Below are 15,363 nucleotides of genomic sequence, written 5' to 3'. Positions count from 1 at the left end.
AATTTGAAGGTATGGAAATTGAACGCTTAGTGCTTAGTCATAGAGGTTTCTCTGACACATTGATTAAAACTATGTTGCAGGCTCGTAAATCTGTTTCTAGAAAGATTTATTATCGAGTTTGGAAGACTTAAATTTCATGGTGTTCTTCTCAAAAATTCTCTTGGCATTCTTTTAGAATTCCTAGAATTTTACAGTTTCTTCAAGATGGTTTGGATAAAGGTTTGTCTGCAAGTTCTTTGAAAGGACAAATCTCTGCTCTTTCTGTTTTATTTCACAGAAAAATTGCTAAACTCCCTGATATTCATTGTTTTGTACAGGCTTTGGTTCATATTAAGCCTGTCGTTAAATCAATCTCTCCTCCTTGGAGTCTTAATTTGGTTTTGAAGGCTTTACAGGCTCCTCCGTTTGAACATATGCATTCTTTGGACATTAAATTGCTTTCTTGGAAAGTGTTGTTCCTTTTGGCCATCTCTTCTGCTAGAAGAGTTTCTGAATTATCTGCTCTTTCTTGTGAGCCTCCTTTTCTGATTTTTCATCAGGATAAGGCAGCAACTTGGTCTTCTTTGCATACATTTACTAAATTCTACCGTTTTGATGTATTTGCTTCTTCAGAAGCAGTTTTTGGTAGAAAAGTTCTTCAGGCAGCTGTTTCAGTTTGATTTTTCTGCTTATATTTTCATTTTTTTTCTTTTCCTCTATAAGATTAAAACTTATGATTTGGGTTGTGGATTAATTTTTTTCAGCGGAATTTGCTGTTGTTTATTTTTATCCCTCCCTCTCTAGTGACTCTTGCGTGGAGTTCCACATCTTGGGTATTGATATCCCATACGTCACTAGCTCATCGACTCTTGCCAATTACATGAAAGTAAACATAATTTATGTAAGAATTTACCTGATAAATTCATTTCTTTCACATTGGCAAGAGTCCATGAGGCCCACCCTTTTTATGGTGGTTATGATTTTTTTGTATAAAGCACAATTATTCCAATTCCTTTGTTATGCTTTTTTCTTTATCACCCCACTTCTTGGCTATTCGTTAAACTGAATTGTGGGTGTGGTGAGGGGTGTATTTATAGGCATTTTGAGGTTTGGGAAACTTTGCCCCTCATGGTAGGATTGTATATCCCATACATCACTAGCTCATGGACTCTTGCCAATATGAAATAAATGAATTTATCAGGTAAATTCTTACATAAATTATGTTTTCTGAAATATAGTGTTTTGGAAAGTTCAAGACAACGCTACGTAATTACAGTACTGCACTTGTCAGGAAAAAAAACTAATTAACACATGATCCAAAAACCTATTGGGGAGGGAGTGGTGGATTCTGTTTTGAAATATGAATATTTTACTTATTAGAACATTATGGCTGGATATGTAAATGGTCCAAAGAAGTGGTTATTTTATTGCCAAGAGTACAACAGGTAGCCAAATAAACAATGTTGTTGTTATACAGACGCATAATAAGAATATTGTTTAAAAACATTCTGGGTGGAATAATTTAAAACCCCCAGTATAATTCACTGAAGAGCTAAGTAACCATTCACATTAACTCTGGATAAAGATAGAAGTAGATACATCTCATACTCTCATGGATATCACAGGACTGGGAACGTTGCTACTTCTGCTTATTACCAGCATTTTTATCTATATGACATGGAACAAAATGTACAAGAAAAGTAACCTTCCTCCAGGTCCAACACCTCTTCCACTGATTGGAAATTTACTACAGCTGAAATTTGGTGCAATGACCAGATCGCTTATGAAGGTTGGTTTGATTTTGAGACTTATTATAGTTATAATAAGACATTCATGATTTCGACAGAGAATACAAATTATTATTTTTTAATATACATACAACATAGTACATAGTCATGACCAGTAATCTACATGCATTTTTGACATTGTTGCGCTAGATTTTACATGCAGAATTGTTTTGTCAAACCATTAAGATATAAACAATAATTGTACACCACCGGGTCCGTTACATTGAGAATCTCCTGTTTTTCCTTTACAGTTCAAAAAGAACATATTAACATATTAAACAATGGTTAATGCAACGGTTACCTGTGTACCAACTGATATAGGAAGTATAACTCCTGGGCATGTGATAACCATAATAACATCGCAAAACATAATAAGATAAAATACTAAAGCTGAAATTTTATATAATAATAAGAATAATTAGGTACATTGCCTCATTTATGACTTTGCAAGTCCTTCAGGTACATACCATCCTCAGCAGATTCTGCCCTCTCCTGCCCTGCTCAGCCCCCCGACAAAAAAAGGAGGAGGGGGGAAATTTCTCTCCTAATATGACTCACAGACTTAATCTAGATCTATAAATGTTCCCTACTCATGGGATAGGGTAGGGGAGGCTCCAACCCTACTATCTAGAGACAAACCTCAAATTAGACTCATGACCCTAGCACTGATCTATAAGTGTCCCATACTTGCAAGATGTTGTGATAGAGTTCCAATTTGTTTGCCATTTTAAACTAATATATTTCTATGTCCCTAATGTATTCCACAGTAGCTACAATTTGTGAGAGGGAAGGGGTTGATGATTGTTTCCAATCTCTCGCTATTGCCAATTTTTTGGTCATTAATAGCTAAATCATCAAAGTTCTGTCTATTTCCATAAGTTTAGGGGCTCCATGATGTAGTAGACCTAAGGCTGGTTACACAGGCACACCGATATGTAGGGCATGTAGAATATTGAAAACTGTTCTCCATAATCCCTTAATCTTAGGGCATTCCCACCAGATATGTATAGGCTTACCCAGTTTTCCACAATCCATCCAGCACAAAGGGGTGTGTTTTTATATTGTTTTTAAATTGTTTGTTAATGTAGAAAGGGGTTAACAAATCCCTATATAATGGATACCTACTCTCTATTTCGTCAGCCTAAGATTAAGCGCTGCTAGGGGGTGCAAAACGCGTCAGGCCGTCATTCCCTCTTGTTGGTCTGTGTGTCTGCCTTTCCACTGGATTGTATATATGTTTTTGCATATTTTGCATTTTTTAAGACAAGCCGAATAAAGGATTGTGTTTTTAACATAAACATTGAGTAGTGCCTGCATCTTTTGCCTATAGCGTTTTGTTTCGGGTTGATCTACCGTTGCTACGGCACACACAGCGTTTCTACTAGCCTCTGATTGGATGATCTTCACTGGTTCCGGTTCCAGTTTGGTGCAGCCGCATGCCATGGCTCTAACTTGCTTCTACATTGATCAAAACTACATGGCTGGGTGCCGCCAAACTGAAATAGGAAAAGCTTCAGATATCGCCTTATCCTGATCTTCACTACTGACAAAGTGAGTACTGTGGTTTTTACTTTTAAGGTACTTGAAGCCAATTGGAAACATATATTGATTATTGCAAAGTTCCACAGTACATTGGATTAGTGACATCTGTAAAATAAGGAAAGGAAAAAAAATATATCTTTAAACAGATTTATTTTTTTGAGGTACCGGATTACATCCCTTTGGCGTTGTTACCTATTAAGATGTGTTATTTCATTAATATGGCAGACACAGATACAGACACAGAGGGTTCAGGGTCACATATACAGAGCAATGAATCTGTTTCTGAGTGCATAGCAGAACCCACAAACACACAGGATATGTTTGACATGTGCATGAGAAAGGACTTTTTTGATAAGGTTTTTTCTAAATAAGAGTCTGAATTGGAATGTGTTGAATTAAAAACATATTTTAGGTTGCTGCAGCAAAGCCTCACTACTCATTTAAGGCTTATGTGGGATATTGTTGCTGTAGCAGACCACCTGGTACCCCAAATGAGTACCTCCATCAGAACACTTTGCTTGTCCTGGACATCCTTTTATCCAGAGCAATAGCTCCTGGTACCCCCCTTTGACCGCAGTCTAAAGTTATGGAGGAGAACAGATCTGAGGCAACAAAAATGAACACTTTATTTGAAGGCAGCACAGAGATTTATACACCCTGGCATTCCAGATTTACAGAGCTTCAGGTTACATAGGGAATTGGTTAAACAGTAAAGCAAACATATGAACAATACATCAAACCTCTAACAATTGTCTATTCACAGGTAAAACAGATTAACATACCAACGCCTAGATTACGAGTCTTGCATTAGCCTTAAAAAGCAGCGTTGAGAGGTCCCAACGCTGCTTTTTAATGCCCGCTGGTATTATGAGTCTGACAGGTACAGGTGTACCGCTCACTTTTTCCCCGCGACTCGAGCATACCGCAAATCCATTTACGTCAATTGCGTATCCTATCTTTTCAATGAGATTTTCCTAATGCCGGTATCTACCGCCCACAACGTCGCTGCTACTATATTAAATGTATTAACCCCTAAACCTAAGTCTAACCCTAACCCTAACACCCCCTAACTTAAATATTATTTAAATAAATCTAAATAAAATTACTGCAATTAATTAAATTATTCCTATTTAAAACTAAATACTTACCTGTTAAATAAACCCTAAGATAGCTACAATATAACTAATAGTTACATTGTAGCCATCTTAGGGTATTTTACAGGCAACTTAAATGAGGTAATCCAAGATGGCGTCCCTTCAATTCCGATTGGCTGATAGGATTCTATCAGCCAATCGGAATTAAGGTAGGAAAAATACTATTGGCTGATGCAATCAGCCAATAGAATTGAGCTTGAATTCTATTGGCTGATTGGAACAGCCAATAGAATGGATCAGCCAATAGGATTGAACTTCAATTCTATTGGCTGATTGCATCAGCCAATAGGATTTTTCCTACCTTAATTCCGATTGGCTGATGAATTCCGATTGGCTGATAGAATTCTATCAGCCAATCGGAATTCAAGGGACGCCATCTTGGATGACGTCACTTAAAGGTACCTTCATTCTTCAGTTGTACTTCATTTGAAGAGGATGCTCCGCGTCGGCTGGAATTAAGATGGACCCGCTCCGCTCCGGATGGATGAAGATAGAAGATGCCGCCTGGATGAAGACTTCTGCTCGTCTGGAGGACCTCTTCTGCCCAGATCAGATGAAGACTTCTGGCCGTCTGGAGGACCACTTCTGCCCGGTTGGGTGATATTCAAGGGGTTAGTGTAGGGTGATATTCAAGGGGTTAGTGTTTGGTTTTATTAAGGGGGGATTGGGTGGGTTTTAGAGTAGGGTTGGGTGTGTGGGTGGTGGGTTTTAATGTTGGGGGGGTATTTGTACTTTTTTTTCTGGTAAAAGAGCTGATTACTTTGGGGCAATACAAAGGGCTATTTGTAATTTAGTATAGGGTAGGGATTTTTATTATTTTGGGGGGCTTTTTTATTTTATTAGGGGGATTAGATTAGGTGTAATTAGTTTAAAATTCTTGTAATTATTTTTTTATTTTCTGTAATTTAGTGTTTGTTGTTTTTTGTGCTTTATTTAATTTAATTTAATTGTAATTAATTGTAGTTAATGTAGGTAATTCATTTAATTATAGTGTAGTGTTAGGTGTAATTGTAACTTAGGTTAGGTTTTATTTTACAGGTAAATCTGTATTTATTTTAGCTAGGTAGTTAGTAAATAGTTAATAACTATTTAATAACTATTGTACCTAGTTAAAATAAATACAAAGTTGCCTGTAAAATAAAAATAAACCCTAAGCTAGATACAATGTAACTATTAGTTATATTGTAGCTAGCTTATGGTTTATTTTATAGGTAAGTATTTAGTTTTTTAGGATTAATTTATTTAATTGTAGTAATTGTATTTAGATTATTTTAAGTTATATTTAAATTAGGGGGGGTTAGGGTTAGGTTTAGGGGTTAATAACTTTATTATAGTGGCGGCGACGTTGGAGGCAGCAGATTAGGGGTTAATAAGTGTAGGTAGGTTGTGACGACATTGGGGGTGGCAGATTAGGGTTTAATAACTATAATGTATGTGTCAGCGATGTTAGGGGCAGCAGATTAGGGGTTCATAGGTATAATGTAGGTGGCGGCGATGTCGGGGGCGGCAGATTAGGGGTTAATAAGTGTAAGATTAGTTGTGTTTAGACTCGTGGTTCATGTTAGGGTGTTAGGTGTAGACATAAAAAGTATTTCCCCATAGGAATCAATGGGGCTGCGTTAGGAGCTGAATGCTGCTTTTTTGCAGGTGTTAGGTTTTTTTTCAGCCATCTCAGTCCCATTGTTTCCTATGGGGAAATCGTGCACAAGCACGTTTAGCCAGCTTACCGATACCGTAAGTAGCGCTGGTATTGAGGTGAGATGGCAGAGATGTGGAGCAAAATTTTGCTTAACGCTCACTTTTCTGTGGCTAACGCCGGCTTTCAGAAAACTCGTAATACCAGCGCTGTCTTAAGTAAGCGGTGAGAAAAAAATGCTCGTTAACACTGCACACCATTACCGACAAAAACTTACTCGGACAATCTGATGTTGGGCAGTCTAGGAACACAATCAGTTTACCAAGACAGACTCCTGAGACACAATCAGGTCTGAAACGTAAATAAAATACATCTTATTACAAAATATAAAAACAGCTCTTATTAACTATTAAGTCCTTTATGCCTACTTGGTTTATAGAGTCACAATTTCTCCCACAAGAGGCACTCACACCCTGTACCCATCCTGTATTTATGGATACAGGGTGACATGGACATAAGACAGAGTTATGAAAGTACATGGGGTGTCTAGCATATAAAATTCCACATTTCCATGCAGTCTCTGGGTATCTTTAAGCCCATGTACCTCCAGCCCAAAGAATGTTCCATAACAGGCCCTCAGATCTTGGTGACTCACGTCATAGTTGCTTTCAATAAATATTTAGAAACACGTAGGATCCCCAGGGGACTCGGGATCAAAAAGTATCCCTCTTTTGAATTTGAGGACCCATTGGACATGGATGAATGGAACACGGCACTAACAGAGTGTTCATTTAAACTAATCAATATATTAGTTTGTGTCAAAGAAAAAAAGAGAATAAATCTTAAGGAAACAGTGCAAAATATCAACAATGATCTTAAACCATTAGAGGCAAATCCCAAAAACCTTGTACATAAAAAGAAAATGGATTATGTTCTAAGAAAATGTGATCAGGAACAAGCCTCCTGCAAAGGAAACACATTTAATAGAGATAAGGAGGACTATAATCAGAATAAAGCATATAATTGGGCAATGGTTCGCCAACAACAGCGCTCAAATAAGAATAAACTTGGAAGAAAAAAACAAGCCCAAGATCAGAAAGATCATAAGAATGTGCCAAAATCTATCTTGAAAAAGAAAGACACTAAGGCAGTTGCATTTAGTGCCTCAGAGTGTGAAACATCACATTCTGAATTTAACACTACCGCAAGCTTTTTCCTCCTTTTCATCCCTTTGTTCTTCTTCATCTTCTATTTCCCCTACCTTCTCCCCTTCTTCTTGTGTTTTTTTACAGGAGTCTTCGGGGGAGGAAGTGGAGGTAGCTACGCCGGCTGTTTGCCCCAAGACGAGAAAGACAAAAATGCAGGAAAGAGACACAGAAGACGATGGAGAAAAAAGAGGGGCAAAGTCCAACAAAAAGAAGGGACACGGTTAATAAATGCTAGCTCTGTTACTTCTGATGGACTCAGTATTCACAACATATCACATTATAATTTAAGTAATGATGAACAAGCAGTTCTATCTAAAGGGTTGGACTTTGCCCCCACTAATAGATTCACTAGCTTTAACACTTTACTTGACGTGAACAAGTTTATACGCAAATTAGCTTTGAAAAGATTTTTTGCATTGTCCAATAAAGATTCTAGTTCCAATGAAAATGATGATGCAGATACTGAGATTGACACTTTGCAATTTACCAATGCACCAGACTTACCATTCAGTGATGCTTGTGCTATTGTCACCCTTGGTGCTCTGTATCATCGTGAATATGATCCTGAAACCCCCTTAAATATACCCCAAAAACCTAAAAAGGATAAATCTACGTTTTATCCTATTCATTTTAGGGGTCCATGATTAATGCTTATCAGAAAGCTGTTCAAGAGTATATACTCCAACTGGAAAGGGAGACTAATGGTATCGGGAGTGCTGCCACCCTTAACCTAAAACACACACGGCTAGATTTAGAGTTTTGTAGGTAACGACCCGCGTAGTTAACGCTGGCTTTTTTCTGGCCGCACCTTTTAAATAACTCTGGTATTGAGAGTTCACAGAATGGCTGCGTTAGGCTCCAAAAAAGGAGCGTAGAGCATATTTAATGCAACTTCAACTCTCGATACCAGAGTTGCTTACGGACGCGGCCAGCTTCAAAAACGAGCTCGTGCACGATTTCCCCATAGAAAACAATGGGGCTGTTTGAGCTGAAAAAAACCTAACACCTGCAAAAAAGCCGCGTTCAGCTCCTAGCGCAGCCCCATTGTTTGCTATGGGGAAACACTTCCTACGTCTGCACCTAACACTCTAACATGTACCCCGAGTCTAAACACCCCTAACCTTACACTTATTAACCCCTAATCTGCCGCCCCCGCTATCGCTGACCCCTGCATATTTTTTTTAACCCCTAATCTGCCACTCCGTAAACCGCCGCTACTTACATTATCCCTATGTACCCCTAATCTGCTGCCCCTAACACCGCCGACCCCTATATTATATTTATTAACCCCTAATCTGCCCCCCACAACGTCGCCTCCACCTGCCTACACTTATTAACCCCTAATCTGCCGAGTGGACAGCACCGCTATTATAATAAAGTTATTAACCCCCTAATCCGCCTCACTCCCGCCTCAATAACCCTATAATAAATAGTATTAACCCCTAATCTGCCCTCCCTAACATCGCCGACACCTAACTTCAAACATTAACCCCTAATATGCCGACTGGAGCTCACCGCTATTCTAATAAATGTATTAACCCCTAAAGCTAAGTCTAACCATAACACTAACACCCCCCTAAGTTAAATATAATTTAAATCTAACGAAATAAATTAACTCTTATTAAATAAATTATTCCTATTTAAAGCTAAATACTTACCTGTAAAATAATCCCTAATATAGCTACAATATAAATTATAATTATATTATAGCTATTTTAGGATTTATATTTATTTTACAGGTAACTTTGTATTTATTTTAACCAGGTACAATAGCTATTAAATAGTTAAGAACTATTTAATAGGTAAAATAGTTAAAATAATTACAAAATTACCTGTAAAATAAATCCTAACCTAAGTTACAATTAAACCTAACACTACACTATCAATAAATTAATTAAATAAAATACCAACAATTATCTACAATTAAACCTAACACTACACTATCAATAAATTATTTAAATACAATATCTACAAATAAATACAATGAAATAAACTAACTAAAGTACAAAAAATAAAAAAGAACTAAGTTACAAAAAATAAAAAAATATTTACAAACATTAGAAAAATATTACAACAATTTTAAACTAATTACACCTACTCTAAGCCCCCTAATAAAATATCAAAGCCCCCCAAAATAAAAAAATGCCCTACCCTATTCTAAATTAAAAAAGTTCAAAGCTGTTTTACCTTACCAGCCCTGAACAGGGCCCTTTGCGGGGCATGCCCCAAGAAATTCAGCTCTTTTGCCTGTAAAAAAAACACATACAATACCTCCCCCAACATTACAACCCACCACCCACATACCCCTAATCTAACCCAAACCCCCCTTAAATAAACCTAACACTAAGCCCCTGAAGATCTTCCTACCTTATCTTCACCATACCAGGTTCACCGATCGGTCCTCGGAAGTGTTGATCCAAGCCCAAGCGGGGGGCTGAAGAGTGACGTCCATCCTCGGGCTGAAGTCTGGATCGAAGCGGCGGCTGAAGAAATCCATCATCGGGCTGAAGTCGGAAGTCCATCATCGGGATGAAGTCTTCTATCAAGCCGCATCTTCAATCTTCTTTCTTCTGGAGCGGAGCAGAACCTTCTTCTTCCAAGCCGACGCGGAACATCCTCTTCAACCGACGACTAGACGACGAATGACGGTTCCTTTAAATGACGTCATCCAAGATGGCATCCCTCGAATTCCGATTGGCTGATTGGCTGATAGGATTCTATCAGCCAATCGGAATTAAGGTAGGAATATTCTGATTGGCTGATGGAATCAGCCAATCAGAATCAAGTTCAATCCGATTGGCTGATCCAATCAGCCAATCAGATTGAGCTCGCATTCTATTGGCTGATCGGAACAGCCAATAGAATGCGAGCTCAATCTGATTGGCTGATTGGATCAGCCAATCGGATTGAACTTGATTCTGAATGGCTGATTCCATCAGCCAATCAGAATATTCCTACCTTAATTCCGATTGGCTGATAGAATCCTATCAGCCAATCGGAATTCGAGGGACGCCATCTTGGATGACGTCATTTAAAGGAACCGTCATTCGTCGTCTAGTCGTCGGTTGAAGAGGATGTTCCGCGTCGGCTTGGAAGAAGATGGTTCCGCTCCGCTCCAGAAGAAAGAAGATTGAAGATGCGGCTTGATAGAAGACTTCATCCCGATGATGGACTTCCGACTTCAGCCCGATGATGGATTTCTTCAGCCGCCGCTTGGATCCAGACTTCAGCCCGAGGATGGACGTCACTCTTCAGCCCCCCACTTGGGCTTGGATCAACACTTCCGAGGACCGATCAGTGAACCTGGTATGGTGAAGATAAGGTAGGAAGATCTTCAGGGGCTTAGTGTTAGGTTTATTTAAGGGGGGTTTGGGTTAGATTAGGGGTATGTGGGTGGTGGGTTGTAATGTTGGGGGGGGTATTGTATGTGTTTTTTTTACAGGCAAAAGAGCTGAATTTCTTAGGGCATGCCCCGCAAAGGGCCCTGTTCAGGGCTGGTAAGGTAAAAGAGCTTTGAACTTTTTTTAATTTAGAATAGGGTAGGGCATTTTTTCTTTTGGGGGGCTTTGTTATTTTATTAAGGGGCTTAGAGTAGGTGTAATTAGTTTAAAATTGTTGTAATATTTTTCTAATGTTTGTAAATATTTTTTTATTTTTTGTAACTTAGTTCTTTTTTATTTTTTGTACTTTAGTTAGTTTATTTCATTGTAGTTATTTGTAGATATTTTATTTAAATAATTTATTGATAGTGTAGTGTTAAGTTTAATTGTAGATAATTGTAGGTATTGTATTTAATTAATTTATTGATAGTGTAGTGTTAGGTTTAATTGTAGATAATTGTAGGTAGTTTATTTAATTAATTTATTGATAGTGTAGTGTTATGTTTAATTGTAACTTAGGTTAGGATTTATTTTACAGGTAATTTTGTAATTATTTTAACTATTTTAGCTATTAAATAGTTATTAACTATTTAATAGCTATTGTACCTGGTTAAAATAAATACAAAGTTGCCTGTAAAATAAATATTAATCCTAAAATAGCTATAATATAATTATAATTTATGTTGTAGCTATATTAGGGTTTATTTTACAGGTAAGTATTTAGCTTTAAATAGGAATAATTTATTTAATAAGAGTTAATTTATTTTGTTAGAATAAAATTATATTTAACTTAGGGGGGTGTTAGGGTTAGGGTTAAAATTAGCTTTAGGGTTAAAAAATTTATTAGAGTAGCGGTGAGCGCCGATCGGCAGATTAGGGGTTAATACTTGAAGTTAGGTGTCGGCGATGTTAGGGAGGGCAGATTAGGGGTTAATACTATTTATTATAGGGTTATTGAGGCGGGAGTGAGGCGGATTAGGGGTTAATAACTTTATTATAGTAGCGGTGAGATCCGCTCGGCAGATTAGGGGTTAATAAGTGTAGGCAGGTGGAGGCGACGTTGAGGGGGGCAGGTTAGGGGTTAATAAATATAATATAGGGGTCGGCGATGTTAGGGGCAGCAGATTAGGGGTACATAAGGATAACGTAAGTAGCGGCGCTTTGCGGTCGGCAGATTAGGGGTTAATTATTGTAGGTAGCTTGCGGCGACGTTGTGGGGGGCAGGTTAGGGGTTAATAAATATAATATAGGGGTCGGCGGTGTTAGGGGCAGCATATTAGGGGTACATAAGTATAACGTAGGTGGCGGTCGGCAGATTAGGGGTTAAAAAAATGTAATCGAGTGGCGGCGATGTGGGGGGACCTCGGTTTAGGGGTACATAGGTAGTTTAAGGGTGTTAGTGTACTTTAGAGCACAGTAGTTAAGAGCTTTATAAACCGGCGTTAGTCCAGAAAGCTCTTAACTACTGACTTTTTTCTGCAGCTGGAGTTTTGTCGTTAGATTTCTAACGCTCACTTCAGCCACGACTCTAAATACCGGAGTTAGAAAGATCCCATTGAAAAGATAGGATATGCAATTGACGTAAGGGGATCTGCGGTATGGAAAAGTCGCGGCTGAAAAGTGAGCGTTAGACCCTTTCCTGACTGACTCCAAATACCGGCGGTAGCCTAAAACCAGCGTTAGGAGCCTCTAACGCTGGTTTTCACGGCTACCGCCAAACTCTAAATCTAGGCCACTGAAAGTGTGGCACTTAAATTCTTACAGGAGAATAAGGAAATTGTTATAAGAAATTCAGACAAGGGTGGCAGCATTGTTGTGATGGATAGGGATTTCTATTTCCAGGAGGCACATAGGCAACTCTCAGATGTGACAGTATATCGCCAATTACCCAATAATCCTACTTTTATTTTCAAAAAGGATATGGCTAAACTCATTGAAGATGGTATTCTACTTGGGGTTTTTACGATTAAAGATCGTGAGACATTGATCTCTGATCATCCATTAACACCAATATTTTACAAAAATCAACCAGAGTAAATCCTGTCCTCCTGGTAGACCCATCATGGCAGGTATTGGTTCACTTTTAGAACCTATTGGTGAATGGATGGATTCTGTCCTTCAACCGATTGCCAAAACCCAATTAAGCTATTTACAGGACACTTCCCACCTACTTGCCACTTTGGATACTATTAGGTGGCAGGATGACATTTGTTGGATTACTGCAGACATAACCTACTTTACACTAGCATACCACAACATCTAGGTATTAAGGCGGTTGACTTTTTTCTTGAAAGAGACTCCAATTACAGTGACTCCGTAAGGTTATATATAGGGGATGTTTTGCGGTTCCTGCTGTCGCATAATTTTTTCCTATTTGACGAAGAGTACTATCTGCAAGTCAGGGGTACTGCGATGGGGGCAAATTTTGCCCCGGCTTTTGCCAACATTTTTGTGGCTTGGTTGGAGCTAATGTACGTTTATTCCCTCCAAAGCCCCTGGCAGGAACAGATAGTGTTCTACGTCAGGTATATAGATGACCTCTTACTTGTTGTGCGTAATTTTTTGGACCAACGAAATGACATACTTTAGTACTAATGAATAAGGACTTAAATTTACTGGTGAACTAAATAAGGAGATTCATTTCCTAGATCTTACTCTGTCTATTATTGACAATCAGATTGTTACAAAAACATACAGGAAACCAACAGCTGGCAATACCATTCTGAATGCTTCCTCCCAACACCCGGGACATTTGATCAAGGCCATTCCCAGAGGCCAATTCATAAGACTGCAAAGAAATACTAAGTCTGATGACATTTATGATCTACAGTCTTTGGAACTTAAGGAGAGGTTACCCAAAAGAGGCTATGATCCTCACTCACTGGAGAAGTGTAGAAAGTCAGTCAAAAATATGAATTGTAGGTCAAATAGACAAGACTGTAAAAATGTAGACAACTTTAATGGTAGTATTATCTTTACCACAAAATATACTCAACAGTATACAAATATAGTTAAGATCCTTAGGAAAGATCTGCACCTGCTATCGGGGGATAGTGTTCTAAAACCGCTCATTAGCAGGTGTAGATTTGACTCTAGGAAACCAAAGAACTTCCCATGAAGTTCCTGGTCTAGGGTTATTCACCCTCAAACCCCACGCCGTTTGGAGGCTAATGACACAAAGGTATTCGAAATGCAAGGAATCCGGGAGATTAAACTTCTCCTTAGCTGTTGCAAATCTATTACCCTATCTCCTCTATATAGTTCTGTGACAGGGAGATCTGCAGCCCATTTAGAAATGTGGGTTTCAGGCAATGATAGTAGTATAAAGCGTACTAAAAATAAAGGCGTAGAATGGGGGCTATATTCGGCAATGCTCTCTTAGAGTCCCAGTGTTTTAGTGCATCTTAAAGGAAAGGATGAGTAATTTTCAATCTACCTCTCAAATAAGGAGGAATCCAGGGCAGGTCAGATATAACCACACCCCTAGGTAGCATATCCTGCTCGACTTTATACCAACAAAAACTGTCCGCCGGCATAGACCAGCCCATCAGCTGTGAAAGTCTAGCAGCGTCATAATATATTATGACACCGGGATAAGACAGACTATGTTCTATGTAGTTATACATGTATATTCATATATATATATATATATATATATATATATATATATATATATATATATATATATATATATATATATACAGGGAGTGCAGAATTATTAGGCAAATGAGTATTTTGACCACATCATCCTCTTTATGCATGTTGTCTTACTCCAAGCTGTATAGGCTCGAAAGCCTACTACCAATTAAGCATATTAGGTGATGTGCATCTCTGTAATTAGAAGGGGTGTGGTCTAATGACATCAACACCCTATATCAGGTGTGCATAATTATTAGGCAACTTCCTTTCCTTTGGCAAAATGGGTCAAAAGAAGGACTTGACAGGCTCAGAAAAGTCAAAAATAGTGAGATATCTTGCAGAGGGATGCAGCACTCTTAAAATTGCAAAGCTTCTGAATCGTGATCATCGAACAATCAAGCGTTTCATTCAAAATAGTCAACAGGGTCGCAAGAAGCTTGTGGAAAAACCAAGGCGCAAAATAACTGCCCATGAACTGAGAAAAGTCAAGCGTGCAGCTGCCAAGATGCCACTTGCCACCAGTTTGGCCATATTTCAGAGCTGCAACATCACGGAGTGCCCAAAAGCACAAGGTGTGCAATACTCAGAGACATGGCCAAGGTAAGAAAGGCTGAAAGACAACCACCACTGAACAAGACACACAAGCTGAAACGTCAAGACTGGGCCAAGAAATATCTCAAGACTGATTTTTCTAAAGTCTTATGGACTGATGAAATGAGAGTGAGTCTTGATGGGCCAGATGGATGGGCCCGTGGCTGGATTGGTAAAGGGCAGAGAGCTCCAGTCCAACTCAGACGCCAGCAAGGTGGAGGTGGAGTACTGGTTTGGGCTGGTATCATCAAAGATGAGCTTGTGGGGCCTTTTCGGGTTGAGGATGGAGTCAAGCTCAACTCCCAGTCCTACTGCCAGTTTCTGGAAGACACCTTCTTCAAGCAGTGGTACAGGAAGAAGTCTGCATCCTTCAAGAAAAACATGATTTTCATGCAGGACAATGCTCCATCACACGCGTCCAAGTACTCCACAGCGTGGCTGGCAAGA

At 38.7% G+C, this 15,363-nt stretch overlaps 1 protein-coding gene across 1 annotated transcript in view; it reads left to right on the top strand.

Annotated features, from left to right (window-relative positions):
- The first annotated feature begins 1,591 nt into the window (after positions 1-1,591).
- Positions 1,592-15,363, top strand: part of LOC128636036 (cytochrome P450 2G1-like) — a 228,392-nt gene continuing 214,620 nt past the window's right edge. The window contains exon 1 of the mRNA XM_053689110.1: positions 1,592-1,768. Within this exon, the coding sequence (XP_053545085.1) occupies positions 1,592-1,768 (177 nt within the window). The remainder of the gene's footprint in view (positions 1,769-15,363) is intronic.

This window comes from Bombina bombina, chromosome 7 (genome assembly GCF_027579735.1).
Source record: "Bombina bombina isolate aBomBom1 chromosome 7, aBomBom1.pri, whole genome shotgun sequence".
Classification (NCBI taxonomy): Eukaryota; Metazoa; Chordata; class Amphibia; order Anura; family Bombinatoridae; genus Bombina; species Bombina bombina.
Note: the sequence above shows the minus strand (reverse complement) of the source record. Positions and strands in the feature narration are given on the sequence as shown.